Below are 24,181 nucleotides of genomic sequence, written 5' to 3'. Positions count from 1 at the left end.
TTTAAAATGTTTTTTAAATGTCTTTTTTTTTTTAAACGAACATTGTGGGGGTTTTTTTTATACACATGAAAACGAGATTTGATGATTTTGTCATGCTCAATAAAAAGTTATATCTTCTAATCCTAATCCCTGGGGGAACCCATTCATTTCTGCTTGATTGGTCTCACTTGCAGACTTTGCCACATAACAACAAAGCCTCTGAGAGTGGTTTCTAAAGTTTGAGGTGGTCATTTCTCAAGGGAATTCATCTCTCCCACAGGGGGAAGAAAATGGAGAAAAGAAGAAGAAAAAAAATCTGCCCCCATGATTATTTGCATAAGAAGATGCACGTTGCTGTCTCCATGCAAACCAGCATGAACAATGAACTCACTTAGTGTGACCTCGTCATTATCCCCCGCCCTGAAGTTCATTGAAAAGCGACGTTGTTTCTTTAAGATGGCGCTCGCAGTCATCAGTGGGTCCGTCCATTGTTGGGGTGGGGGGTGCTCATGGGGGGGGGGGGGGGGGGGGGCAGAAGTTGGGATTGATATATACTGGGGGGAGCAGAAGGCAAGTGAGAAGCATATGATCAACAAAGCAGCTGCGGCGTAATCAACAGGTCCTGAACGCATCATTCCAGACATGGGTAAGAAACTTCTCCGCTTATGCTCATTTTGATCAGATCAAAGTTTTTGGATGTACAAGTGTGGCTGTGAGAGGTCGTCAGGAGTTATTTTGTTAATATCTGGAGATTTATTTCATGCTTGAGCAGGACAGACGTTCAGAGGAGCCTTGTCGTTTTTGCTTTCGGTTGCAATCTTTCTTTCTTTCCTTTTTTATTTTACAGAGGCAAACTTGGTCCCAGCTTTGCATTGCATGCACAGATCAGGATGTTTTTTTAAAATATTACAAATATTATTATCATTATTCGGGAACCTGTGGAAGTTCAGACAGTCCTGCTGGTCTTAATTGGTTAATTGATAAGAGGTGCGCATGAAGGCACGCGGACTGAACAGAAGAATCCGCTGGTCTGTGCATTTATTCTGCTTTGAAAATGCATTTGCTACAAAATAATTAAAAATGTTAAAGACCTACCATTCTTTGGTGGGAAAACTGCATATATCGCCCGCCGCCTTTCATTTTGTACTAAAATCATCTAAGCTCAGATCTCAGTTGTGAATGACTCTCGGCTACTACCAAATCGAATTTTAGCTCAATAACTGTAAAAGTGACTGTTGTCACTTGTGTTGTTGGCTAATGTTGAGCTATTACAGCCATCTGGACTGAGATTGACTCTAAATGTTTATGAATGTACATCTAATGATTACATCTAATGATTACTTTTAGGGGAGTTGTGGCACAAGAGGTTAGAAGACGGGCCTGTGATCGGAAAGTCGAAAGTTCATCTCCCGATACCGTCAACATCAAAATGTGGGTGGAAAAGGTGGAACACCCACACCTGCCTCCACCCTCATTCGCCCCACCCTGGGTCCCTGAGCAAGGCCCCACCATCTGCTCCCTAAACAGGTCTCTCTTGAAAATGAGTTCTTGTGGCTCAATGAGACTACCTGGATAAATAAAGGTAAATGGGGAAAAAAAAAAAAAAAACTTTAAGAATTTTAATAAAATCCATCCAGTGGTCCATTAGATATTTTTCTAACAAACGACTAAACAGTCTCATGGCAAAATATTAACCAAATGTTGCGCAATAATGACGCCCAGTATAAGAATTAGGAATCGGTCTCAGCTCGCACCATATTTTAGATCAAAATCTGTAAAACTGAGTTCTGGGGAGTTTTGTGACGTGGTCAGTTGGTTGTGGAGGCCATCTTGACTTGGGCAGACTCCAAAAGTTGCATCCAATCATTACTTCCTGCCTTATTAAATATTGTCCAGTGGTTCTTGAGAAGTTTTGCTGACAGACACGGGCTAAACCATAATTGTTAACTTTTGGCGACAGGCGATAATAAAATAAACGGTGCTATCTGATTGATAGAGATCACAGTTTAATTCTCGTCCAGACTAGCAACAAAACGTCATGTAAATGTTTTCAATTAAAAAGCTCTTTGTATTTGCCCCTGCAGCCATCTGTGTTTACTGTAATGGTACCAACCACAGTCTGTCAGCTCCCATTGTCAGTCTGTGTGTACGCCTGCATGCAGACTGTGTGATGATGCACATGTACACAGTTGCATTGTTTGTTCACATTTCCATCCTCTTCCAGCACTGGCAGCTCCCCCACTATCATTTTCCTTGTTTCTGCCCTCAGAAGGAAGTCTGCATGTGTGTGTGTCTCTCAAGCTAAGAGGTGCCTCTGCTCTTTGTTTGCTTGACACTGGTGGCCCTTGTGCCCCCCCACAATGCTACAGGACAAAGACTGTTGTCTCTCGGCCACAAAAGTAGCCTCTTTTTTTTTTTTTTTTTTTTCGTGCCCTCTGGCTCACTGTGTCCCTCATCCTGCTTTTCTCACACTCCATGCTGGGTGGTGAATGGAGTCAGGGTGTGAGGTGGAGGACATTGCCGTGCCTTTGACCTTTGGCACCCGTTCAAGCAGCGCATGACTAGATGTGGTTGTTGCGCTCTGCTTGGCCAAGAGAGCATACAGCTGCAGTCCGATTTGAGCACATTTTCTTCAAGAGGTTTTTAAACGGAGTTGTTCAGATGTAGGTTTCTGTGTAAAAGTTATAAATATCTTACCTGTTGTAGATGCCTTCTTGAAGGGCCTCAGTTTGGAGAAAAAGTTTGCATCTGAGAGGAACAATCATCTGGTTCAAACGGATGAAATGGATTGCTAAAACAACGTTAACCCTTTAAAACTTTTTATTCTGTGCATTCTTTTTTTTATTATTAAATAAATTTTACACTGCCATTATATTTGCTTTACAGTTATTTGCCTAAAATGCTAAGAGGATTTACAAAAGAGACTCTCGAGTGCTGTTGACCTCAAGTGATTTTGTCGGGAGGTGGAAGGAATACATCTCAGACCTTCTCAATCCCACCAGCATGTCTTCCATGGAGGAAGCTGAGTCGGGGGACTTTGGGGTTGATCCATCCATAACTGTAGTTGAGGTCGCAGAAGTAGTTAAAAAGCTCCGAGGCGGCAGGGCTCTAGGGATGGATGAGATTCACCCTGATTTCCTTAAGGATCTGGATGTTGTGGAGCTGTCTTGGTTGACACGCCTTTGCCACGTCACATGGACATCGGGGGCAGTGCTACTGGATTGGCAGGTGGTTCTCCTCTTCAAAAATGGAGACCGAAGAGTGTGCTCCATTTATAGGGGCATCACTCTCCCTGGTAAGGTCTATTCAGGGATACTGGAGAAGTGAGTCCGATCATTGACCGAACCGCAGATCCAGGAGGTACAATGTGGGTTCCGTCCTGACCATGGAAAATTGGATCAGCTCTTTGCCCTCAATAGGACCCTTGAGGGCTCATGGGAGTTCACCCATCCAGTCTACATGTGTTTTGTGGATTTAGAGAAGGCATTCGACTGTGTTCCTCGGGATACACTGTGGGGGGTGCTCCGTGAGTATGGGATTGGGGGCCCATTGCTATGGGCTGTTCGGTCCCTATACAAACGGTGTGAGAGTTTGGTTTGCATTGCCGATAATAAATCGGACCCCTTCAGGGTGGGAGTTGGACTCCGCCAGGGCTGCCCGTTGTCCCCGATTCTGTTCATAACTTTTATGGACAGAATGTCGTGATGAAGCCATGGGGCGGAGGGTTTCCAGTTCGGTGGCCTCGGGATTCCATCTCTGCTCTTTGCAGATGATGTGGTCCTATTGGCGTCATCGTGCCGTGACCTTCAGCTCTCACTGGAGAAGTTCGCAGCAGAGTGTGAAGCAGCTGGGATGAGAATGAGCACCTCCAAATCTGAGGCCATGGTCCTCAACCGGAAAAGGGTGGATTGCTCTCTTCAGGTCGAGGGTGAGGTTCTGCCTCAAGTGGAGGAGTTCAAGTATCTCAGGGTTTTGTTCACAAGTGAGGGAAGAATGGAGCGTAAGGTTGACAGATGGATTGGTGTAGCATCTGCAGTATTGCGGACTCTTTACCGGTCCGTTGTGGTTAGTATTACGCTGGTAAGTCAGCGTAAGTATTACAAAACGGCTGCCTGTTGTGACCCTTGAATGCCCCAAAGTGTCTCATTTTGCTACTGCTGGCGCTATTTACTCTTGTAAATAACCATACCTTTTTGTGTAAATTCATTCAACCTTTTTTATTTTTACATGTTAGCCTCATTTGAAATAAGTCTAAAGCTAAACAGACTACATCGCTATGAAGTTTTGGTGATTGTAGTTATGTTTGGACAGCAGTAATCCTCTTTTACCTTTGCTGTGTTCTGATCACCATAGTTGTTGGCGTATTTGTCAAATCATTCGAGAAGCTATCTATCACCTATCTATTTCTTGCAAGTGTCAAGCAACATGAAAATGTTAAATTTACATTGATTCAGTTCTGTGATATCTTCAACAGCATTCAGTGAAATTCACTTGAAAGGGGGGGAAATGAACTCATGATATTATGAAAAGATATTGAAACTGATAATTTTTTATAGCCTTTCAAACAACTAATTTTCTCTGACAATTTTGTTGTGTATTGCTCTGCTTTTTTCTGTTTGTCATGCAGTGTTGATTAAATGCATGCCCTGACTACTTGATGCTCTCTTTCTACCAAACAGGTTGCTATGATTGCTGTATGCGCTGTTTGGGTGGGGTGCCGTATTGCTCCCTCATTGCCACATTGCTCTGCTTCTCTGGCATTGCCCTGTTCTGCGGCTGCGGGCACCAGGCGCTCACAGAAACCGAAAGACTCATTGAGACGTACTTTGCCCGTAACCTTCAGGACTACATCACCTTGGCCTACATGTAAGTTAGAAAATGATCTTCCTGTTATTTGCAGATTAAACCTCCTAATGCGCAGTTTTGAGGTTAAGAATCCTTTTTTTTTTTTTTTGTCTCTCTCAGTATTCAATATTTCCAGTATGTCATCTATGGTTTGGCCTCCTTTTTCTTCCTCTACTGCATTGTACTGCTGGCTGAGGGCTTCTATACCACAAGCGCAGCCAAGCAAACCTTTGGAGAGTTCAGGAGCACCATGTGTGGCCGCTGCCTCAGCTCCTCAGTAAGAAAGCCCAGAGTGGCAATATTATAGGGATCTGGGGAAGGTTAGGTGGGCTTAAAACACACATTTCTCTCTGGTTCACTGCAAATAGAACCATGCAGTGTGGGTTTAAGCGGAGAAATAATGGGTAAACACTGCCATTAGGTTAAACTACTGCATATTCTTGGTTTGTGTGCATTTTATTTAATTTTAATGGTTCTCCCTCCTTGTTTTTGTGCAGTTCATAGTGGTGACGTATGTACTTGCTGTGCTGTGGCTGCTGGTGTTTGCTTTCTCGGCCTTGCCAGTCTACTTCTTCTACAACATGGATGCAACTTGCCACACCATTAATGTTCTGACCGAGACCCCAGCAAGTATCAACCAGCTCTGTGTTGATGCAAGACAATACGGTAACATCTCCACTAACGGACATGCAAATAAAAGAGCCACAAGACTTAACCTCCTGTTAACAACTCGTATAAAACAATGAAGTCACTGATCCAGGCCTGTATAACCACTGGCTTAAATTTGTTTTAGGCCGTTACTGTTGGACATGACAAAACGGCCTTAGTGTGAGAGTTCATATCATTTGAAGCCTTGTTCAGTGGAAAGATTACAAATGATTAGCATCTTACCTGTTGTAGATAGCTTTTTGGACGACCTCAGACCTGTATGGACGGCATACAGTATATAGGCTGCACTTGACTAAAAGTCACGTGTCCACGTTGTAACATGAGATATTTAGTTGTCCATCCATTATCTTTACCCGCTTATTCCATTTTGGGTCACGGGGGTCGCCGGTGCCCATGTCCAGCAATCACTGTGCGAGGGGCGGGGTACACCCTGGACGGGTCGCAAGTCCATCACAGGGCCACATAGAGACAAACTAGACAACCATTCACTCTCTCACTCACACCTAGGGACAATTTAGAGTTACCAATCAGCCTAACATGCATGTTTTTGGTCTGTGGGAGGAAACCAGAGTGTGTGTGTGTGTGTGGGGGGGGGTGTAGCGGCTTATAATCTGGAAATTACGGTAATGAGTGGAAACCAGGAATGTGTGAAGCATTTCATAGGAATTTATTCCATAATTGCACTAAAAACAAATGTTTTGATTTGTAGACCGTTATCCATGTATGCTAAATCTTATAGCTAATCGTTTAATAGCTGTTGAAACAATGTTCCAACAGAACCAAAAACCAGCACATCTATTTTCATAAAACCATAAAAAGAAGCTTAAAAACAACTAAATGGAACACAGTTAACCTGTATAAATAAAGGTTGAATGAACAATGCTGCACTGAGGAATATGTCACTTGCATACTGGCTTCGGGATGTAAACTGTAAACAAACACCAAGTCAGATGAGTTTGTCAAGATCAAACTTTATATTTCATGTTGCTCTGACGTGTTCAAAGATGAAAGCTGTAGTGAACTAGGCCTGAAGGTCAAGTCCTGACCTTAAGGACCATATGGGACAGAAACTGTCATTCCATTGATTTGAATCCAGAAATACAGGTTGACCCATCCTGAGACTTTTTTTCAAAGTGAAATCAAGTGGAAGAACACTACTTTCAATTATCATTACTATTTTACAAATGTTCGATAATCAAATTGTGTTAGTTCAAACAATGTTTAAATGTTGAAGTGAACTACTCATTTTTAAATCAACTGTGAAACAGTAATAACGATTTTTAATCCTCATTCAAAGAAGAAATCATGTTAATGATGCATTGTCTGATTTTCTGTCTTCAATGAGCAAGTGTGTAAGTTGGTCAAAGTTCAAGTTTCGGTCAACTGCAAGTTTACTGAAAAAGAAATGTCATGTTTAACTTTTACAGCAAGATACTAGAGAATTGACTCCACGAAGTCTGAAGTTCTTCATAATATCTTTTGTCTGTTCTTAAACAATCTTAATCTTTTTCCTTGACTTTTCATAACACCTTACATCACAAAACACACCTCTGTTTTGGTCCATCGACCAATCAGAAACTCCCAAATGAACCGGAAATAGAGCTCTTTAAAATGTCGGTACTTCCTAGTTCAGTTTAGTTGGAGTCGGGTGGAGAGTTTTTGCAGCTCCAGTCGTTTGGGAGAACAGAAGTCCAGCCATGATTCAAAGCTCTTCCGAGTCTTTTGGGATTATGACATCTTCCACCTCTGAGTGGAACTTCTGAAGGACTCCACTCATGTGAGTCCACCGTGAGCTGAACTGTTGTTGATGAAGTCCCGCCACCACTCCGGACAGTTCTCTGCCATCCTACGGAGACGCTGGACCGGTAGCGTAACCGGAGCTCCGCTTTCACTGATTCATCGTCAGAGAGGTAATGAGTCGAGTTGACTACCGAGCGTACCGAGGAAAGCTGGGTCGAATGGAGGGTGTCGTTCTGTCCAACACTTTTCACTCACACACACACCATCTCCCTCCCTCTAAACTTCAATCTTTAAACTCTTCTATCTGCTAAGAAATTAATCCAGATATTTTTAGAAATGTCTGAAGCAAAGTTTTTCAACCACCGCCGTGTGGTTAAGGTCTGTTGTACTGCTGGAAGTGAGAAAACAATCGCCGTATTGTTTACTTCCTGTAAAACTGATTAATAAGCTGTCGTTATTTTCAATTTTTGCCAATTAATGTAAATGTGTGATGTGTTAAACTTGATTCTGTTAATAAATGACCCACTGTCGTTGGCGAGTCAAAGAGAATTAACGTTTCCGTCCACATTTTATTAAATTCAGATGCACGTCATTATACAGTCCAGAAAAATGAAAGAATCCGTTTAATTTATGAATATATATCAGCATATGTTCATACTACAAAGCAAATGAAACCTGAAATTTAAAATGCATCCTTGTCTAACTTCATATGTGTTTAATGGACATTAAGAACGATCGGTATCATTAGGTTTGAACTGAATCAAAGAAGTAGTTTTTTTTTTTGTTTTTCTCCCTCAGGACTCTTGCCATGGAATGCTGTTCCAGGAAAAGCTTGTGGTATGACCTTGTCCAATGTTTGCAAAACCAGAGAGGTAAGATCTTCAGCTCTGCTGTCACATTTCAATGAAATTACAGCAACACCAGTAAAAAAAAAAACCTCTCCTTTCAGTATCGGATAACCTTTGATCTGTACATCGCTGCCTTCGCCGGTGCGGGCATCACGCTCTTGGCTCTGGTGAGTACTCGTACAAAGGCCAGGGCCAGTTTTGGGAACAATAAAGAAACGTTGTAGCTCATGTGACTAAGTGACGCTCAAAGTGTGGGTAGCGAGGCATCTCAGGCCTCCATGACTGAAGACTCTTGTACTGTTGCTCTCTGTTCCTCTTTGTCAGCTGACACAAGCATCATGAAAATGCTGTAACGTCTGCTGGTGCTCCAGCCACGCAGGCAAATGGTGCACCCATTATACTTGCATGCTTCATTACAGAAGGATGGCATCGCATTAAAGCCATCAGCACAATTTCCTTTTGCCGTTTGTCGAGGGACGGGATGCTGTTGGTCTTTAATTTCCTCATTTCCTTTCCCTGATTCCTCCTGTTTCTTCTTTTTTGTCTTTTCGTAGCTGACCTATACTGTGTCCACCACCTATAACTTTGCGGTTCTGCGGTATCTTGGGAGAAAGGGCATAGGTGCGAGGTGTTAGGCACCCGGCTTCCTGTCTTCTCTGTCACCACTTCACCATCAACGAGGGGATCTGAAGGGATGGCATCACATCTGTCCTGTTTTCATTTCAACTGCACAAAATCACCTGTGGTCATGAACTTTTATATATTAAAAAAAAAAAAAGTTTTATATTTTTACTTTTTGTAAATTTGTAATTTCCTCTGTTTTATTGGGTGTAATGGCTGTACCAACAGATGAGCATTATATTTCTTGTCAAATCTCCCAACTGTTTGAACTTCTGTGGTTGCTGCTTACTGATTTTTATTTTCGCCTCCTGCTTAAATTAATAACCCAAATAAGTAATATACATGTGCAATCAGAAAACAGCTGCTGTGCAGAGAAGAGACTTGGAGGTTTCTATGGGTATCACTCATCACATCTGGTTGCCACGGAGGCAGACAAGCATACATATGCAGGCCCACGCTGACCTCGGGACTTTTCTCACGCTTTGGAGAGAAAAACGCCAACAATGCAGTCGTACTTGTTTTGAAAAGTTAGCCAATGAGGAGCCAGTTCCCTGGGCCACCTGCGCCATGAGCCTCTGCCAAAGGGTTAAATTACAAGTCAAAGCAGAACAAAGGGAGCGTCAGAGCTCTGAGATGCTTCAACACAGCTCCTCCGAGGCCACATCCCATTTATACGCTGCCGTGTGAGCCCCCGGCCTCCTCTCAAATAATAAAAGCGGCTGAGTGAGCGCAGAAACTGAATGAATTTTAGATTTTCAGCAGTTTGTTACTGACAGAAGGGAACATATTTAGATCTAGTGAGGTCTGAAAAGTGTAAGATGGAATCCAGTGCTAATTTATGAAGTAACTTTATGATGTCAGACAACGTATGACTGAGGTACTTTTATGGATTAAAAAAAATGGTTTGACTTTAAATTCTTTAGGAATTTTGTTGTAGTTATTGTATAACAACGTTTGCGTATAGGTAATTTTACTAATACCTTTTGCTTTTGAAAGGCTGTAATAATAACACATGAGTGATGAATCCCTGTTTAGTTGAATGTTTAATTCACAAAAATATGAATACACTGGAATGGTCGACTGCAGTGCTGTCGGTGCTAAGGAGATGAGGATTTGTGCCGCCATCTTGGTAGGTGCCATTTGAGGCAATTATTAAATCTTTCTAATTGTATAACTATAGGGGGGGGATTAACTCGGCAAAGAAGCTCCATATTTTGCCAATGATTGTTATATTCTTTAAAGTTTGGATTCCAAAAATCATAGCATGTTCCTTTTTTCTTTTGGGCTGATTATTACTATGCCAGAGGCTGCAGCTCTCTACTTGACTGCTTTTATTTATTGTAAAGCAGAGCACTCAAGATGGGCATATGCCAGCTAATTGAAAATGTACCATAAATTCTAGCAACAACATATTTTGTATCCATAGATTAATTTTTTTTTTTACCTAATTATAAGTTAAATTTACACGCCAAGTTAGACAAGAACTCATCCATGTCTCAAAACTGAAAGAGTTGCTCCGCCATCTTGGTAGGTGCCATAAGGATTAAATAATAGGAAAGTGAGATTAAGTGAGATAATGGAAAGTGTCCTTGGGTGTCCTGAAAGGTGCTTTTTAAATATTATTATTATTTATTATTATTATTATATCCAGAAATAATTATGAAGGAAGAAGGGGAAAAAGACTAGAAAAGTTTAAGCTATTAGTTTTAAGTGCAATTAACTTCTGACACTGGTAACGGGTTAGAGGTAGACATGAGAAGTACTTAATTGCTTAAAGATTAGTTATGTATTGTCTGACTAGAATGATTACAGCACTTAGAAATTTTAATCATATTAGAGGTATCCTGCTGGGTGGACGCTTCTAATGCTTGACCGGGCTTCAAGGGAACTGTTGGACATGGTGGGGCGGTGGTGTCAGAATATGTTTTTAATGTATGTTTTAAGAGAAATAAGGCAACTGCAGCATGCACAAGCTGCTAACTGTGTGACTTTGAGATGTACACATTAGTGATGGTTATAGCACCTAGCAATATGGCCGCCACTAATCTCACCTAGAGACTGGTTATTCTAGTGCATTTCTATTTCAGTGGGTGGAATTATAAAGTGGCTGGTAGATGTTTGTTGCTGTATGTTAGAATTATAGTATATGTGAATAAAATGAATGCTTTGAATTGTTTGCCGTTCAATGTCTTATGAAAGTAAGCATGTTTCAACTGTGTATAAAAGCCCAGTTACTGTTTCTCATTCCCTGGCTCCCTGCCACACGCTCTCTCCCTGTCCACAGGTGCACTGTTGCCTTCACTTGGCTGTGTACCAGGTGTACCTGAAGATGCTGAGGCACAAGGTGAAAGAGGAGAGGAGAAGCTTTGACCTGTACAGGAGGACGCAGAGGGACAGAGGAGGGACACTGTGCTCTCCGTATGCTACAAACACATTGAGCATCTCCTGACAGTGCACAGCTATCACTGCAGGGGCTTTCCTTATTTAGTTTTTCAGCAAACGTATGCTTTCGTGAAGCGTTCCAGTTCAACTGTGGCACTCGGCAGAGTTGAATTGAATCCCTTCATATCTTCTTTTCATGAAAATATTAAGAGTAGATTGCAGCTTAAGTTGTAAATTAGCACAAATTCTGTTGAATTTGCTTTTCTTGAATCTGGGCTGAATATTTTGAGCTTATATCTTAAGTGTTTTAGGGGATTTGACTTGGACTTAAAAATATACATAATTTTGGCGAGGGGTTGGGGGTCTTTTTTTTGTTTTTTTTAAATGTCCATATCTGATTTCACAGTATGCAGTGCATGCTTTGTCTTTCTTTTTTTAATTATTATTATTAAGAGAAAATAAAAATAATGGTGCATGTTTGACCTCCTTTTGAATGAAGGGTAACGGTTTATCAGGACTCTGTACCAACTGGACCAGTCATTGGATGTACCTTTTACAACTGATTTAACTTTTCGAGCCATCCTGATTTAAGATGGCTGCTGCAGTGAAATCATTAGCCAACACAAATATAGCTGAAAGTTGGTCACAATGAGGATGTCTCATATGAGCCTGTGCATAATTGTATTTTTGTCTCAAGAGCTTATTTTAAAAACTTCAGGCGCCATTCCTTCAAAGAATGTTTGGCCTTTATTTTTAAAGACAAGACCAAAAATAAGATAAGTTGTGTGTATGTGTGTATATATATATATATATATATATATATAGTTAACCAGAGACTTAAATTTAGTTTTAAATGGTAAAAATTGTGTTTTTCAACCTAAAATCCTAAACATATTTTAATCAGCACAAAAGATCAAAGTCAAGACGGTCTCCATTTGGTAGGATTTGCACATTTTATTTGAAGCAAAGTGCTCTTTGTAGTCTCACCATCAGTAGTGCAACAAGAAGAGTAAGGAAAGTTGAACATAATCAGATCAGTGCATTATCAACATGGACAGTCTGATTCACACAGCTTCAGTACTCGTGGGTTTAGCACTACCAGTCCTATTTTTACTTTTTTTTTTTTTTGCAATTTATGTAAGCCATTATTATGGACAGCCTGCAGAACTTAGTTTTACATTCGTAAATACGGCAAAACATGGAGCAACGTACCAAAAATAATAATGACAGGAATCCCTGGTAAGTTTAACAAAAGTGAAGATATTGGATAAAACAAACGGAAGAGTAAGAAAAGAAAGGGAAAAAAAACAAGTGATTTGATAAATCCAGACTGATAAAATAGCCCTCATTTCTGCTTTCAGCTATTGTTTTAATGCCCTGATATCACAGTGAAGTTCCTGTCAAAGGTGTGCCTTGTTGCAATCTAGTTTGTAATAAAGTAACAGTACCGGATAGTGACGGGTCGAACAGCTCTGAGCTCCAACTCTTTGGTGAGTTGAATCAAATGCCAGAAAACAGCCACCAGTCCCATCACTGGTACCCGACTGGGTTTGGTTCACTTTCATCAAGATCTTGTAACATTCATAGTTGGTGATTTTTATCTTTTCAAAAATAATTATCAAGGCAAACGCTGTCATTTCAGGGTGATGAACAAAAACGTCACCATCATAAAAAATGGATGAGGTCAAGGGGCCGTAATGACCGTCAGCCTTGTGTTCATCAAATGAAAACATTAACAGACTCGTAACATAAACCCGGTTGATGGAAAACCTGTAACAGATAAATAAATATTGCCATGATGGTAAATTCAAACACTGATTACAAAGATTTTTAGCTTCAAGTGTAACATTACGTACAGCTACGCGGAAAAACTAAGGCTGCGGTGCTTACAAGAAGTATTCACTCCCTTGGATGTTTTGTGGTTTCTCTGCGGTCATCACCGTTACAGATGACTTGTGCAGTATGCAGTCACTTATTTCACATCACATATTTTAGTTATCAATGATCTGTAGAAATTTGATTTCACGTTGACACTGAAGGGATTTCTGGGGGTGGGGTTGTAAAGAAGGCCAAATTTTACTGACGAGTGATTTATGACGGCAATAAAAGCATAAAACATCCAAGATGGTGAAGACTTTTCATAAACACTGCATGCGGCCACCAGCAGTAAAACCCAGGAAGTCAAAAGTACCTATGGCCAGTCAACGGGTGTGTAAATACAGTGACAAAAAAATACAACTCCGGTGAAAAGCAGAGGTAAACGTGTTCGAATACTCGGCATGCTTCACAAAATACTATCAATGGTATCCACGAGTTGATGTGATGTAAAATCTATACGCAAAATAATGATGGTGTTCAAGCTATTTCACATTTAGCTAAGACCTTTAATAGCCGCAGTGACAGCACGAGGCGCGTGCCATTTATCAGTAGTGTAGTGCACAAGAGACCCTTGGGCAAGGCAAAGCTAAAAGACTGGAATGTTAAGGCCAACTATGCAATCAACAAGGCAGACGCAGCATTACAAGGACGTCATTTAGAATTAAAAGCTCTTCTGTTCATCGTGAGGGGCGGGGGGCGAGGAGGGGTGATTTAAACTATGTCGGATCAAAACACTGAGCTCAACTACTGAACAAAACTAGAAAAAAAGGTGAAACATTTGTAGGATGAAAGAAATGTTTCACAAAGAAAACTATCAACAGTACCAGAGGCAACACTACTTTGAACTTTGTATGAGAACGGATACTTTTCTTGTTAGATAATCCCATTAAAAAAATACAAAAAAATATAAGTCATTCAACCAGCCACAACACAATGCTGCTGCAAAAGAAAAGTATACACGGATAAAAAGATATGAATGATTTGGAGTACTACATTAGGTTGTACTCAAAGCTCAAAGTCGCATTAGTTCCCTTTTGTTTTGTTTTTAAACGAGCTATTCTTTTTTCAAGATCACGATCTTCAAAATTCAATGTACCTCAAATTCAATGGCACTGCTGAATGGATCTCCCCAGCGTGGGGGCACTGTCATTCACGAACTTTTATTCCAAGAAGTACTTTCAGTGTCCCAACAGTTGATTAAAACCAAAGAGTGGAAGTGATCCTTCTCAAACTTCAGGAAATGCAGGTCAACTCGTGGTCAGAAAGTAGAGCTGTTCCAGAAGCAGTAAATTACTATGTGAGGTTGATGAGTGTTCTGCTAGAGAGGACTGGTCTTCGTTCCATATTATTAATTCATGACGTGAGGGAACTGTTTAACTGCAACACCTGATACAGCCTCTGTGTTAGCTGAGACAGGAGAAGCCGAGTTAAAACCTTGTGTGCAATGCCATTGAAAGAGCGCACACAATGAGTGCGTCATACCATCATAAGAGCAATCATTCAAGAATTGACCCATCAGCTAAAAAACCTGGATACCACCACCCTCCTTCGAGCAGCTGTAGACCACCCATTGTATTTATTTTTGATACGAAGTACCTTAAACCTGCAGTACACCTGCTATCAGGACCAACACTGGTGAGTTTTAGTCAGAAACTTTAGGACAAGAGGTATTTAAAACTGCACATTCAGCAGCAGGACGAACGAGGTGCTTTCCGGTTGCCATGGAGATCAATGGTACTGGTCAATAGCGTGTGACCGATCTGGTCCTCGGCAGCCAGAACCTCCCTGACAGCCGCCTCAAACGCAGCCGTGACATTCGTGTCATCTTTAGCGCTGGTTTCAAAGTAAGGACAGCAGCCGTTCTCTTCGCACCAGGCCCGCGCCTCGTCCTCCCCCACCTCCCTCTGCTCCACGTCCACTTTGTTGCCCAGCACCACAAAAGGGAACCGCTCCTGGTTCTTCACATCCGAGTAGTACAGGAACTCCTTCTTCCAGCAGCCGAGGTTTTGGAAGCTCTGCACGTCGTTCACGGCGAACGTGAGCAGGCAGCAGTCCGCGCCTCGGTAGAAGGGGGTGCGTAGCGACTTGAAGCGCTCCTGACCCGCCGTGTCCCAGATCTGAAGGGTGACTCGGCGCCCGTCCACTTCTATGTCCCGGTTCAGGAACTCCACGCCGATGGTGTGAAACGACTGCGAGTCGAAGCGGTCCGTGACGTAGCGGTTCATCAAGGAGGACTTGCCCACTCCACCGTCTCCCAGGAGAATCACTTTCAGAAGCGTGTTATTCCCACTCATGGCGATTCCCTCCCCCCACCCAGTTCAGGTGGGCACCAGGCCTCTGCACCAGGCGGAAGATCTGTGTCGACCCAACCAGGAAAGAGAAAAAGAAGAAAAATATACTACTTAGAAGATTTCTGAAGACAAATCGAAAGATAATGTCCAAAATTCCAACATCAGTTTTGTATTGATCTGAACTTAAAGAAAAGCCTACATTTTCATATATAACATGATTAGGAAGTATAAAGTATAAAGTGTTATGTGTCGTCATCATTGTATGTTCCCATACAATGGAGAAATTAGTTCTCTGCATTTAACCCATCACATGTGAGATACACCCAGGTGGAGCAGCTATGTAAGCGCCCGGGAAGCTAGTAGGGGTTAGGCGTCTTGCTCAAGGACACCACGACATGTGGGTATGGCGGGGAGTTGAACTGTGACTTTTTGGTCCCAAGTCGGCTGCCATATCTACACCAAACAGAACCAAAAGATCAAAACAAATAATGAAGCTGCAGCCATGGGCTCCTTATGGTCACCATGGTAACCACACACTTGTCTGTCACTCCCTTACATCAAACCTAAAAGGCCTCAAACAGTTGTTGGGCAAAAACTTCATTCATTTCTGTTTCCACAGTGTTTAACGTAGGCAAGATTACAAGTTATAAAACTATGAAACATTACTGAAGTCTGTGGAAGCTTGGGTGTGCAGGATTCAAGAGCAAACCAGGATTCATGAAGCCAGGAGAGAAACTCTGGATGAAAGAATAATCCAACATGTACCAAAAAAGCTGTATTTATGTACACTGACAACAAAAAAATCCTACCACAATGTTCTCAATCGAACAACACGTTTTAACTAAACAACGATCGTGTTTCATTTTAAAGCACTGTTATAAAATACAGGATGACTTTTTAAAACAGTAATAAAGATGTTTTAGTGCTTATGAAGGTGGGACAGTTCAAATGAGTCTTGAACAATAAGATGACTTTACAGAAAACATTAGAACCCTCAACCTCTGTGGGCATGTTTAGTAGTTTTATGTACATATTTAGAGTAAAAGAAACATAACCAGCACCTGTATTAAACTGAAATGAAACTTTCCAAGTAGTGAAAGCCCAGTGACATCCTGAATATGTAATGGTTTGACTGGTTTCACTAACGGGACAGGAGGTGAAAGACCGAGCTGTCCCTGAAGGTCTCAGGCTGAGTGCAGACTAATATTTTACTAAATGTATGCCAACATACACATAGATCTAAGTGAGCAGGTGATTTCACCTCTCCTTGGAGAGATGAGTTAAACCAGCAGCTTAAACACCAGCAGACATCCTTTACCACAACAGAAGCGAGAACAGCTGACTGACTGACAGCTGCACCCACAAACATGCACCAGCAATGAACTGTGTGTGCTCGAAGGTTTCTGGAACCCCGCTCAGAAAGTGTAATAGAGATGTAATTAACGGGGGGAGAAATGGAGACGCGTCTTTAGAAGGAGCTGTCCCCCTCCACACAGACGGTCTTTGTAGCGGGTCCTCTTGTTGACATTCCTCTCTTGGTCAGGCTAACCGTTGGCCTCGCGCAGCACGAGCCACTTCAAACCGATTTAAAGAAGCTATTTTAAACCGGGGAGGATGTCGCGCTGGTGTGACTTTAAATAGCTGGATACATCAGTTATAAATATGCCTTATTATCACCCACCTTATTTTTAATAATTATTATAGCGAGGTCTGCCCTGTTCCGCTGCATCTGACTGAGATTGAGTGTTGTGACGTACACCGTCCAGGACCTCCCCGCGGTCCTAAAGCCCGTCAGGTTAACGTTTCCACAGGCAACATAAACGCAAAGCTGTGGTGTACGGAAAGCCATAAGTGCCAATGACATTGATGGTATTTATGCATCATATTTTCTCACTTAAACAATGCAAAAACGACAAATGTGATATTTACGCACTATTATCACATTTTTCTTACAAATTTTGCCTGTTTAAGCTCAATCATCCAGGTAAATTAGATTAGAAAAAATAGAAAGAGTTGTTCATTTTGTTCTGTTACTTGAAAATTATTATGATTGAAATAATTGTTTGAAAAAAGGGGCAGATATAATAAGATTTTTTCTTCTTTCTGCTGCCTTTCATTTTAAATATTTTGTATCTTTTTTTATATTGTTATGGAATTGTTTTGTACTTTTTTTAAATAAATAAACTTTATACCATACCAAATAACAGCAAAGAAGGTTAACTCTGCCATCTGGACCAGTTTCTTTAAGTGAGAAACATTTGGTCTCCCATCCAGAAGACTATGTCAGTCTGTGGCCCGCCAACCAGATCTGTCCCATAGGTTATGGTGGCAGACAGGTGCAAACATGCAACAAACGTGCAGCAAATGGCGAAACGCGCAGAAAAAACGTGTGATGCAAACTCAAAAACACGCAAACACAAACAATCAAACACAAAAAAACGCATGCAAACACAAAAACATGCAAACACAAACAATCAAATGCAAACACAAAAAACATGCAAACACAATCAAATGCAAACACAAAAAACATGCAAACACAAAAAGATGCAAACACAATCAAATGCAAACACAAAAAACATGCAAACACACAAAAAAATGCAAACACAAAAAACAAATGCAAACGCATAAAAAAATACTGTAACTGCAAACAACAAAAAAACAACAACAAAAAACACGTGCAGCAGAAAAACACTGCAAACTGTGAAAACACCAGCAAACTCGCTCCATGAAACGGAAGTGCTCCAGACCACTAGAGGGAGTCGAACAAAGAACAAATCATAAAAGAAACTTGGAGGAAGAAAGAAGTTTCCCAACTGCAAATAAATATCACAAAAAGAAGAGGAAGAAAGAAAAGGGTTGTTATACTTCATTAATTCAAACACGCAATTGCATTGTTTCAGGCCAACCTCCTGGTGGAATCTCAGAAGCAAGCTTTTAACACATGCAAACAGGGCACATCCGTCCAAAACAATCAATCATCATGTTTCATGTCCAACAGACAAATGTTTTACGCCAGATGGACAACTTGCTACTCACAGAAACAGCCTGAGGACAACCAAGGTCAAAATGGTTCAGAAAAAGGTTTGTAAGCTACTCAACATCCAGGTAACAACAAAAAAAAAAGGTTAAATCATATCATCTGGACCAGTTTATTTAACTGAGAAACATTCTGTCTCCCATCCGGAAGACTTTGTCAGTCTGCAGCCTGCCAACCACATCTGTCCCATATGTAGCCTTCATTTCTTGTTTATGTGTTTTGGTCAGTTGCGTACCGAAAGCTAGCGAGGCCACAAAACTGACTTTTCCAGTGACTGACGCAAAACCAACATGTAAACAACACTTGAAGTGAGTGTTGTTTACACATTGTGCATTCAATACACATCAAATTTTATGGGTAATTAACGCACACACAACATACTTTAAATGGTTGTGCGTTGTTTGACATGCAATTTTTCCCCCTGTTTATGTCTCTTGGTCAGCTGCAAGCCATCACGGTCATAAACCAGTGACATGTGACCGAAAATAGTTAGGAACCTGCTTGGGGCCGTGGTGCCTGAGTTTACACATGTGAAACTGTAAAATGGTCAACTGGCTGTTCAGATCCAGAGAAAAAGCACTTTAGCAAAAAATAGAGGGTTGTTGCATTGACGCATAGTGTTAATAGTCTCATTTTAATGTATTATCTTTTTAAATTGTTTTATTTTTGTTTATTTTATGGCACTATTTTATGGCACATTTGTTGTGCGTTTTTTTTTTTTTGTTTGTTTTTTGTGTTCTATTTTGTATGAAGCACTTTGATCAATGGCAGCTGTTTTTAAATGTGCTATATAAACAAGTTTGTTGTTGTTTTAATTAGATTTCATTAGACTTGACCTTTTTAAAAACACTGAAAACTTTCATTTTAATTTTCCAACATTAAGGCAACATGCAAACATACCTAGTTCTCCTTTCTAATGTCTCGTCAGGTCCTGTTAAAATTTGAAATCTTCAGATAAAAAAAACAACAAATAAATAATATAAAAACAATAGATGCAAAAGGTGTTTTGTGAATAATATTGTTAGGATTAGTCTAATCAAAATGTTTAATTAAATAATGTTATTTTTAGTTGTGCGTAATAAAAACAATTCTGTTTGATCACACCTGAAATATCTACAGTATCAGTACAGAAGCCACTCTTTAAAGAGTTTTAATAATGATTTTACTAAAATTATTTAAAATTTCTTTAAACGTTTGAAAGAAAGTGTTACTTCCCTTTGAAATTTTGAAATATATTGTATAATTCAGATGTACAGCTGTTAATTAAACTTGTTTTAAACCTTAAACCTGTTTTTTACTTCGTATGTTTTAAAAGGACACAGTAATAGACAGCTGGAGAATTTATTTTAAAATCCGAGGTATGTAATACCATTATTAATTTTTATTATTAATATTCCATACAGCTGTCAATTCTTGTGTCCTTTTTAAAAATATGAAGTAAAAAAAAAGTGTTTAATGTATCAGCACTGTACTACAACATCTGAATTATAAAAGTTTTCTAGCAGGACACAGCACTTCATCAGCTGACATTTTCTTCACAGATACACGTTTTATCATAACAATAGGCGTTCGGGCTCCAAGTAGTTTTCTCTGGGTCTTTGTGACAAATCCACAGATAAATTTGACATCTCAACCACATTTGTAACTTCTACCATCTACCATCTCAGCTCAACACATTTGAAGGGAAGGGGGTTAAAGTTGCGATGCAAAAGCTCATTTGAAATGTTGAACCTCCAGCGACTATAGTTTTTATTCTTATTTTGACATATTTGCTCATGTGAGACTTGTGTTTCTTTACTAATCAAACTTTCTGCTATGAAGTTGCTTTTCTTTTTCTTCAACTTCGATGTTTTGTCAAGATTTACTGACTTTAAAAAATGAATAAAGTACTTTTTGTGTATTCGAGTGTGTAAGTCTTCACAATTTTTGATTATTTCCAGTTTGGCAACAATAAAAATAAAATTTTTTACTTGTTCAAGTCCATAGAACTGCTTCTTCTTTTTTTCCAACTGAAACTCAAGCAGTATGAGAAAGACATGGGGGGGAAATTGTGGAGAACATTTGGCCACTCATGATTCAAGGAATGCATTTCTAGCTCTGAAGTCCATGGATTTTTGTAGTGCATGGCGTTTGATAACCCTGGATCTCAAATGTTTACTGGTTTTGTATTTACTCAGTCAAACTTTTTATGTACTTGTTTTGTTGTTACAAAATAGAAATACGTTTTTACTTGTTGATACGGTTACTTTTCCACAATTGAATGTTTGATTTTTGTAGTGTAATCAAAACTGCTGCTTTCGTGCTGCGGTGGTGATTTTGTTTCCGGCCTGTAGGTGGCGCCACACTGAGACGACTCCCTCGAAACGCAGAAATGAAAACAGAAGAAGAGTCTGTTGATACTGATGATAGACAGCATCCCGTTACCGCCGCTCACTAAAGGCAAGTTTTACAGATAGTAGCAGAAGATATCTTATATTTTAGAGTTTTAAAAGGCAGTTTCGTGTGTTTATCGTAAATATGACTGTAGACAACGGTGTCGTACAGAAACCTTTGGTTAAAGTTAGCGGAGCTAATGTTTAGTTACTCGGATGAAAATGTTTATATTGCATCAAGAATCACAGAAAATACTAAGAATCTCTTTGTCTTTGTATTTGAGCAGATGGCAGGTAGGAGGAGGCTGCTGCCCTGTCTATGTCTGGGACTGTTTGCGGTTTTGTGCTGGGTCTGGGTCTCTTTCGCCTCTTTCCCGGACGAACAGCTGCACCTGAACGCCTCCTCCCTGGATGCCGTGGGCCGAGGAGCCTTCCAGCCCCAGAGTGCTCTGTCAGACATGGAGTTTGCTTCCGTAGCTTCGTACCGAGGACCCGGTAACAGCGACCGCCGCAGCAACAAGGAGCTGCCCATTCTCCTCTGGTGGAGCACCGGACTTTTCCCACATTTTCCTGGAGACACTGAACGCATCGACTGTGCCACGTCCTCGTGCCTGGTCACAAGTAACCGTAAGGTACCAGAGATGCTTCACCTTCCTAAACATCCCTTTATAAAGCCTGTTTATGCATACATGCATAATAATTAACTCAAGCTAATTTACTAATCCTGACTTTGATCTTGAAAAGGTCCAGCTGTACAAGAGGACAGCATCCATCATCTTTTATGGGACAGACTTCAGGGCATATGAGGCACCACTTCCTCGTCTCCATCACCAGACCTGGTCACTCTTCCACGAGGAGTCACCCATGAATAACTACATCCTCTCTCATGGACCGGGAATCAGGCTCTTCAACTATACAGCCACGTTTCGCAGGGAGTCGGACTACCCCCTGACCCTTCAGTGGCTGCCCTCCCTGGAGTACCTGCTGCAGCCTGTGGCTGTGGCCCTGGAGGAGAAGAACCGCCTCAGGAGGGAGGGTTTGGCTCCTGTGCTCTACATGCAGTCCCACTGTGATGTGCCGTCAGACAGAGACAGATACGTCCAGGAACTCATGAAATATATTAAGGTAGAACGGTTTAGATGTTGCTCTGATTCTGCTGGGAATTAAATGTAGAGTATGTTTTTTAGTTATAAAGACATGAAACTATGTTGCAGAAAACGACGAGTGAAACAATATACTGTCAGAAGTATGGAAGATCATTAGGGCCATGGTATAAAAAATAAATAAAAAACTCAGAATTAAATAAAATAGTAAAATTTTAAAAAATATCAAATTATTTTTACCATCGTAGCCCTAATCCTCTTCCGTACAGAAGAACCTTAATATTATGGATTTAGTTCTCAGTGTTTTTTCAGTCATTTAGAGAAAAAAATCAGATTTATATTTCATCTGTTTTGTTTAGCCTCTTTTCTATTATTGTTCAAAACTACCAATAATAATCTATTTGAAGTTGAATACTTTATAATGCACCTTTCCCATTTCCACTCACTTTAAGTCACTATTATTGGACTGTTTGCTTGTAGATGCTGTAGTACTTTGCAGTTATATATATATATATATATATATATATATATATATATATATATATTTACAGCGCTTACTGGGCTTTTTGTGAAAAGCCATCTGGTAAAATAATACGGTTGCACAATAATATTTGCAAGACATTTGCAGGCCTATTCAGGCTGTCAAATGAAGTATATCAGCTGAGGTGACCTCTTTAGCGGCAGGTAAAGTCAAAATTTGCGCTGGTTGCAGCTGCTGTTTGAATTGCCATCGTTCACAGCTTGTAAAGCAAGATGGCTGTGTTTGAAAATGTTCTAACTGATGCACTTTGAAGGGAAATGCATTTGCCTGTGAGCTAACACAAATTAAAGAGCTAGTTCTGCGTCAGTTCTGCAGTTAGTTTGGAAAAACCATATATATGTAGTGTTACTAGCAGAAATGATTTGAGCATGTCTTTCATTTTATCATGAATCTGATTCCAAACGTGTCGTAAACGTGTCTTCATCTTCTCCCGCATCCATCGTTTCTCCGTAGGTGGACTCTTATGGGAAATGCTTGAACAACAAGCCTCTACCAGAACATCTGGAGGACACGGCCACGGCTACTGGCGAGGAACCTGGCTTCATGAATTTTGTCGCTCGCTACAAGTTCCACCTGGCGTTCGAGAACGGCCTCTGTCCCGACTACATGACAGAGAAGCTTTGGCGGCCCCTCCACCTGGGCTGCGTGCCCGTCTACCGAGGCTCCTCTGTGGTGGGTGACTGGATGCCCAACGACCACTCTGTGATAACTGCAGATAAATTCCCCTCGCCCAAATCCCTCGCCGACTTTCTCAGGCGTCTGGATGAGAACGATGATGAATATGCAAAATATTTAAAGTTCAAAAACCCCAGGAGCATCATGAACACTCATCTGCTCGAGGCGCTGGAGACCCGCGAATGGGGAGTTAATGACATGAGTAAACCGAACTACTTAAATGGATTTGAATGTTACATTTGTGACCAGGAAAATGCACGACTGGCCTCAGAAAGAGCGTACAGAAAATCTCCCAACACGAAACAACCTCCTCAGCCTAAAATGGCCAGCAACTCTCACATGGGCTGCCCACTGCCCAGCCCGGGGTACGGAGACGCCCGAGACCTGCCCACCGATGACGGGTGAGTTCAGTCGTTCACTACTCCAGGTGTAACAGTCTCCCTCCTCACCTTTTGGCGACTACGAATGTCTCCGGGGAAATAAATCGCCGCGTTTTATTGTTTAATTAAAAGATAATTTGCGGTGAGCCTAATCTGTTTGCACGTCTGCCCACAGATGGCTGCAAATATGGCCTCAGGATTACTGGCAGAGCCTGGACCAAGCTGAGGGGCTGGAGTCACTGATAAGACACAACGAGTCAGACTCCTCTCTGCTGTGGAGGCACATCCAAAACATTGCTGTGAGCAGAGCCAGAGGAAAACACTGACACAGGCCATGAAACAAGCAGCGGATGGAGCTAATCCAGAATTACGTCCCATAATATTCTGTTTAAATGAGGAATTGACATTGCTCTTTGTTTTTTGTTTTTTGCACCTGAGCCAGAACTTCCTTTGTGAGTAGTTTATTTATAATCCTTTCTGATTACAAGAGCCCTCTGTCTTTCTCGAAGGTTTAATATTAGAAAAGGTTTTATTATGACAGATGCTAATATTTTCTGCTCACTTCATTGCCAAAACAGAGTTCTCTCTCTCCTCTGCTTGGAGATGTCGGCATTAAACGCCGACCGTGTGGTTCTGTGCAGCTTTTCTCTGGACTGGAGCCGAGCCAAAGACTCATTTTGTGCGCTGAAGGAGATCAGCTTAACTGCGTGCGAGGACCATCAGGACAGCAGCCAGCGGACTGCGTTAGCTTTTTTTACAGTTCCTCTGCAGGTGGCTGATGGCCATTGGCTACAGTCCTATTTATGTAAACAGCCACTTA

General features: G+C 41.0%; 3 protein-coding genes across 3 annotated transcripts; 2 read left to right on the top strand and 1 right to left on the bottom strand.

Moving 5' to 3' along the window:
- The first annotated feature begins 555 nt into the window (after positions 1-555).
- Positions 556-11,432, top strand: plp1a (proteolipid protein 1a). The gene is made up of 7 exons (XM_037675910.1): positions 556-625; positions 4,659-4,845; positions 4,945-5,101; positions 5,322-5,490; positions 8,032-8,105; positions 8,183-8,248; positions 10,987-11,432. The coding sequence occupies exons 1-7, from the start codon at positions 622-624 to the stop codon at positions 11,149-11,151; spliced, it is 822 nt and encodes a 273-aa protein (XP_037531838.1). The 5' UTR covers positions 556-621; the 3' UTR covers positions 11,152-11,432.
- Positions 11,433-14,647: 3,215 nt separating this feature from the next.
- On the bottom strand, positions 14,648-17,013 carry rab9b (RAB9B, member RAS oncogene family). The gene is made up of 2 exons (XM_037675909.1): positions 16,935-17,013; positions 14,648-15,317 (listed from the first exon to the last, which is right to left on the bottom strand). The coding sequence occupies exon 2, from the start codon at positions 15,254-15,256 to the stop codon at positions 14,648-14,650; it is 609 nt and encodes a 202-aa protein (XP_037531837.1). The 5' UTR covers positions 15,257-15,317; positions 16,935-17,013.
- A 3,930-nt stretch (positions 17,014-20,943) lies between these two features.
- Positions 20,944-23,700, top strand: fut11 (fucosyltransferase 11 (alpha (1,3) fucosyltransferase)). The gene is made up of 4 exons (XM_037675907.1): positions 20,944-21,294; positions 21,407-21,787; positions 22,760-23,382; positions 23,537-23,700. Exons 1-4 carry the CDS (start codon positions 20,950-20,952, stop codon positions 23,685-23,687), a joined length of 1,500 nt encoding a protein of 499 aa, XP_037531835.1. The 5' UTR covers positions 20,944-20,949; the 3' UTR covers positions 23,688-23,700.
- The last annotated feature ends 481 nt before the right edge of the window (positions 23,701-24,181 follow it).

Source organism: Nematolebias whitei, chromosome 4 (assembly GCF_014905685.2).
Source record: "Nematolebias whitei isolate Nwh7 chromosome 4, NemWhi1, whole genome shotgun sequence".
Classification (NCBI taxonomy): domain Eukaryota; kingdom Metazoa; phylum Chordata; class Actinopteri; order Cyprinodontiformes; family Rivulidae; genus Nematolebias; species Nematolebias whitei.
This window is presented reverse-complemented; position numbering and strand designations above follow the sequence as displayed.

Bases quoted from the DNA above. Each gene is read 5' to 3' on its own strand.
- plp1a (XM_037675910.1), top strand. The intron at 5,491-8,031 runs GTAACATCTCCA...TTTCTCCCTCAG, and splicing joins TGTTGATGCAAGACAATACG to GACTCTTGCCATGGAATGCT. The intron at 8,106-8,182 runs GTAAGATCTTCA...CTCTCCTTTCAG, and splicing joins ATGTTTGCAAAACCAGAGAG to TATCGGATAACCTTTGATCT.
- rab9b (XM_037675909.1), bottom strand. From the start codon at position 15,256: ATGAGTGGGAATAACACGCTTCTGAAAGTGATTCTCCTGGGAGACGGT.
- fut11 (XM_037675907.1), top strand. From the start codon at position 20,950: ATGGCAGGTAGGAGGAGGCTGCTGCCCTGTCTATGTCTGGGACTGTTT. The intron at 21,295-21,406 runs GTACCAGAGATG...GATCTTGAAAAG, and splicing joins TGGTCACAAGTAACCGTAAG to GTCCAGCTGTACAAGAGGAC. The intron at 23,383-23,536 runs GTGAGTTCAGTC...GTCTGCCCACAG, and splicing joins GACCTGCCCACCGATGACGG to ATGGCTGCAAATATGGCCTC.